Source organism: Echinops telfairi, unplaced genomic scaffold, assembly GCF_000313985.2.
Source record: "Echinops telfairi isolate 266 unplaced genomic scaffold, ASM31398v2 ScPeMD7_7415;HRSCAF=8453, whole genome shotgun sequence".
In the NCBI taxonomy this organism is placed as follows: domain Eukaryota; kingdom Metazoa; phylum Chordata; class Mammalia; order Afrosoricida; family Tenrecidae; genus Echinops; species Echinops telfairi.
The window spans coordinates 645829-651547 of record NW_022111315.1 but is presented as its reverse complement, the minus strand read 5'-3'; the positions used below and the strand labels follow the sequence as shown (position 1 = coordinate 651547).

Here is a 5719-nt window from a genome sequence, read left to right as displayed (position 1 = left end):
TGGCTAGACCAGAGGATGTACACTGGTACAGATAGGAAATGGAAACACAGGGAATCCAGGGTGGATGACCCCTTCAGGACCAGTGGTGAGAGTGGCGATACCGGGAGGGTGGAGGGAGGGTGGGTTGGAAAAGGGGAACCGATTACAAGGATCTACATACAAACTCCTCCCTGTGGGGCAGACAACAGAAAAGTGAGTGAAGGGAGACGTCAGACAGTGTAAGATGTGACAAAATAATAATTCATGAATTATCAGAGGTTCATGAGGGAGGGGAGAGGGAGGGGGAAAATGAGGAGCTGTTGCCAGGGGCTTATGTGGAGAGCAAATGTTTTGAGAATGATGAGGGCAACGAATGTACAAATGTGCTTTACACAACTGATGTATGTATGGATTGTGATGAGTTGTATGAGCCCCCAATAAAATGGTTTAAAAAAAGAAGAAAAAGTTCGGATTGCAAAAAGGGATAGAAAAGAAGGATGAATAGAAACTGGATACCCAGGGAGGAAGTGGGATGAGTTCTGTAACATTGTGGGGATTGAAATCAATGTCATGAAATAATGTGTGTAGTCCATTGTTGAACTGAAAACTAATTTTGAAAAGATAACAATAATAAATATAAAAGCAAACTTTCACTCAAAGCTCCATATAAAGTTAATGTGTGTGTGTGTGTGTGTGTGTGTGTGTTCTTAGGAGTTAAGACAGACCTATACTCAAATCCCAGCCCTGCTACGTATTCCCAAGTGTATGTACTTGGGCAAGGTACTTAAACTGCACTCCTCCTCAGTTTCTTATCTATAAAATGTGGTTTCTGGAAGTATTTAGAAACTAAAAGCTAATTCAGTGCTAGAACATAGTTGGCACCCAATGAACAGTCCTGTTATTTTTAGAATACCAAAAGTAATGAACTATAACACCCTTAATGCCTAAGATTCTTGGCATCAAGACAGTATCACTAATCCTCACAGGAGGGGATCTTTCTAAACAAGTTATGGCCAGACTCACTCAGGTAATTAAGTTCTCTCCCATTAATAGTTCCCTGCTTTTATCATACTTTGAGAAACCAAATTCCCATTCCTGCTCAGCAGGGATTATTTGACATATCTTTCCTCTTTTTTACTATTCACTGTTCTGTTCACTGTTCACTTCAGTTTAGACTTCATCAAACTTGGAATTTGGTGATTATTCTTTCTCAATTAGGTTGCAAAGTCCAGGTGGAAGGCCTCACTCTCTCTCACTCAGTGTACTCATTCAAAAATAAAAGCACACACACTCTTAGGTCTTCCATGCTGTTTGAGCAGAAAGCTCACACTATTTATCTATAACTACACTGCAAACCATGTACTCTGTCTACACATTCCACTCTTGGATTGTAGACTAAGCACAGGAGAATTAAGTCTACGATCTTGCATTCTGGGAGAAGCCAATCCTGAGGCAGTTTAGAAATGTCATGCATTAAGAAAGGACATGCTGGGACCTGATTTCAAACAGCTAATCTAAGGCAGAAAAGGAAGTTGGCCATTAATACAGAGAGAACCCAAATGTGAGCCAATAAACATTAAAATGAACATTCTGGCTACATCAAATCTAAAGGGTAGGCAACAGACAATCCACCAACCCTAAGGCAAGACAAGTTTCACCAGGAGACACAGCATGTAGTACCTGAGGAAACATAAAAGCATGAAACACTTCTAAACACTCGGCCTCAAGAAGATTCCCCTTCATACTTCTATCACAATGCTAACTCAATGCTGATTCATAACGCCCCTCTGTGGGTTTCCGAGATTGTAACTGTTTACTGAAGTGCAAAGCCCAGTCTTTCACCTGAGGAGTTGCTGCTGGCTTCGAACTGCCGACCATGAGGATCGCATCGCAATGCATAACTACTATTACCTCTTCATCTATCATTTTAGTTAGAATCTTTGCCTTTCTGCCCTCACTCTTCACACTGGCTTCCCACAACCTAGTTTAGTTATGGGACCCAGCTAAGGTGTTACCTTGGCTTTCCAACCCTCTTCCTTTTGTCAGGAGCCTTGGAAACACAGTGGTTAAGGCCTGCTAACAGGAAAAAAAAGGAGGGAGGTACAGTCTACTTCTCTGAAGATTTACCCCTTGGAAACCCTGTAAAGCAGTTCTATTCAGTCCTTTGACTTGGAAGCTACTCCCCGGCAATGGATTTTGTTTTGGTTCCTTCTGTCAGTGCAGTCATGATTCCTATCTCCTTGGAATCCTGACTCTAGTATTTCTCCATCCTCCCCACCCTATCCAGCCAACCTTCACTTCTTCACCCCCATTTAGAGATCCCCTTTGGGAGTTTGCTGTATCCTCTACAGACTGCTACCCAACCCTATTAAGTCCCTAACCTCCAAATGACCCCATCTAGCGCCTTCTGGGCCCCTGCTTCTTCCTCAGCTGTCTCCCTCACCCCGTGACTCACCCGCATTCGAACCTCATAGGTGGTAAAGCGCGCGCGGCCCACGCCCACAGTCTGTGGATTAAAGATGTCGATCTCTAGGAAGTTACTTGGCGGCCCATAAGCATCAGTCAGGTCCTGTGGCTTCGAGTTAAGACGCCGAGTGTCAGCTACCGCCGCGTCCGACATCTTCCTGAAAAACAGACTGGAACCAAGGGAAGGGGGTGTGTGTGTGCAGGGAGGGGAGGGGGAACAGAGGCCACTGTCAGGAGCGCGCACTGCCCCTCCCGCTCTCAAAATAACCAATCAACCCACAGACAGCCACACTGCGCACGCGCATTCACGCACGCACGCACGCACGCATGCGTACGCTGCCTCTTCGTCACGCCCCGCGCCCTAATTAATAGTCACCGTGACAGCTCTGTCTCCAGAAAAGCCAAGGTTTCATTCAAACTTCCGGGAGGCTTAAGTTGCTGCCCCGGAACCTGTATCTTCTTACACGCACCACCCAATAGCCTGTGAACCACCAGAGTCAAGCTCCGCCAATCGCAGCTCCGCTCCTCAACTCAAGAAACTGTCTTATACCATGTATCCATCAGCAGTGGGCACTGCTCCGCAAGCTAGGATCCTCATGATCGGCCGCGTCCCTAGAATCAGTCAAGGTTTTCCGCGAAAAGAAAATGATGGTCTCCAGAGGACGGAATTCCAACAATAGTACTAAGAATCCCGAACGCAGCGCCTCCACTTGTGCCGATGGTAGTTTCAATTCATTTCCACAAGTAACTGAGCACTCGGTGAGCGCAGTCGATGGTGCCAGGAAAGCAGCAAGCAACTCGAAGTAAACACAGATGGTTTCTCATTTTCACTTTTTAGAAAAATGTAAGCATATCTTCATCCTCTACTTGTTGCCACATAAAACCCAACTTTTAGTGCACTATTCCATTTCTTAGAAAATCGAGGTGTTGTGTACAAGGGTACTTAATATTATTGAATGATGGATTGTTACAAGATTTGTAAAAAAAAAAAAAAGATTTGTAAGAGCCCCCCAATAAAATGATTAATTAAAAAAGAAAATCGAGGTATTAATTTCACACCTTCTAAGGAGCCCAGGTAGCGCTGTGGGTTAGGCATTGGGCTGTTAACCGTAAGGATGGAGGTTCAAAAGACATGCTATCTGTTTCTGTAATTTCTGAAGCCCTTTGAGTGTCCCTTTGAGTCAGAATCAACTGGGTGGCAGTGAGGTTTTTGCTCCACTCTTGCAACTGCTCTAAAGTTACTTTCAATACATAATGAAGATGGGATATGCACACACAAAAATATCTATATTCCTAATAGGTAGGGGGAAGGTGGAAGGGGAAAGGGGGAACTGATTGCAATGATAGGTGTATAATACCACCACCATCCATCCACACATGGTGATGAACAACAGAAACATGGGTGGAGGGGGACATCAGACAGTGTAAGCTATGAAAATAATAATTTATAATTTCACAAGGGTTCATGAGGGTTGGAGCGTGGGGTGGGGAGGGAGAAAATGAGAAGCTGATACCAAGGGCTCAAGTAGAACAAAAATGTTTTGAAAAGAATGATGGCAACATATGTACAAATGTCCTGGACACAGTGGATGTATGGATTATTATAGGAGCTGTAAAAGCCCCCCAATAAAATGATTAAAATTAAATATATATGTAAATACTAACATTTATATGATTAACTTACCCATGTACCACATTAAGAGGTCAAGTGGGCATGTTTCCTCTTCCTTTAACCTGTCCTCCTCTGCTCAAAAAATGTTTTCTATAAAATGAACGCCTGAAATTCCTTTACCAGCATACAAGTCTCTACAGTTTCACATTTAAGTTATTTAATTCCATTTTATCAATATCTACCAAGCAACAACATTTATGCCAGGGCCAATGCTAAACGCTAACTACATTAAGCTGAATGAGACCATTTCTGGTAGCATTCTAGCAAAGGAGGCAAGCATATGAGACTAATATATTATAATAAATACAAAATATGAGGACCTAATGCCGGGGGTTTAAGTGGAGGGAAAATGTTTTGAGAATGATGTACAAATGCGCTTTACACAATTGATGTGTATATGGATTGTGATAAGAGTTGTATGAGCCCCTAATAAAATGACTTTTAAAAAAAAGAAGAAGAAGGGGTTCAATATGTATTAATAAGTGAATGAGTTATATTAACTATATTACATTATGGAATGCTATATAGATATCAAAAAATAAAGGAAATTATGTAATAAAATGAAAGATATGCATGTTATATTGTAAGTGGAAAAAACAAAGTATAGATATGTTTTGTTGTCGAACCCCATTTGGTAATACAAACATATATATAGATACATATCTGGTGTGTGGACGTGAGTGATCTAGAAATACATATACCAAATTCATTTTAGTAATTATCTCTAAAACTTAGAAACGGTTGAGTGTGGCACAAGTGGGTAAAATAATTTCATTTGTACTATTTTTCATATAAGTATGATATATTTTGTAATGTATATTAAATTAAGTAAAGAGAACAAATCATACCATGAAAATAAAAATAAATAAATAAATACAAAATAAGTAAATGTTCAAAGCAATACATAAGATACAAATATTTGGAGAAATTATAGAAGACTTCCTGAAGGAGATAACACCTGAATTTGACTGACATGTAAAAGCATAAAAGACAAATACACAAGGAAATGGAGAAAGGTTAATTTTTGCACATGGAACTGCATATGGAAAGTTATAGTGATAAGAAACATGCCATTTATAAACTTTTATTACCAGTTCATATTGTGTGAAAGATATGTTTAGAGGTAGATTGACTGGAGGTGGGCAGATGGGGAAGGCCCTTCTATAGTAAGCAAAGACTCTGGCTTTGTGACGTTGACAATGGGGAGCCCTGAAGATGCTTAAGAGTTACCCACAAGGTCAGTGGTTCAAACCTACTAGCTGCTTCTTGGAAGAAAATTGAAGCTATCTGCTCCTGTAAGATTTACAAACTCAGAAATCATATCTAAGGTTATACAGAGTCAGAACTGATTTGATGACAGGGGGTTTGGGTAAGTAGGAAAAAGACTTAATGAAATTTGAGTTTTAGAATTATTTTGCAAGTAACATGGAAGACGTATTGGAGTTGAACTTGACTAATTTTATTGGGAGCTCTTACAACTCTTTTTATTTTAATCATCTTATTGGGGACTCATACAACTCTTATCCATACATGCACCCATTGTGTCAAGCACATTTGTACATTTGTTGCCATCATCATTCTCAAAACATTTTCTTTCTACTT

The 5719-nt window shown here is 40.7% G+C and overlaps 1 protein-coding gene across 2 annotated transcripts in view; it reads right to left on the bottom strand.

The window, feature by feature from the left end:
* SNX12 (sorting nexin 12) overlaps positions 1–2702 on the bottom strand; it is a 20162-nt gene extending 17460 nt beyond the window's left edge. The window contains exon 1 of one of the 2 annotated variants that reach the window (XM_004716679.2): positions 2435–2702. In XM_004716679.2, the coding sequence (XP_004716736.1) occupies positions 2435–2599 (165 nt within the window). In that variant the 5' untranslated portion in view covers positions 2600–2702. The remainder of the gene's footprint in view (positions 1–2434) is intronic. The other variant, XM_045297004.1, reaches the window with a different exon arrangement.
* Between the last annotated feature and the right edge of the window lie 3017 nt (positions 2703–5719).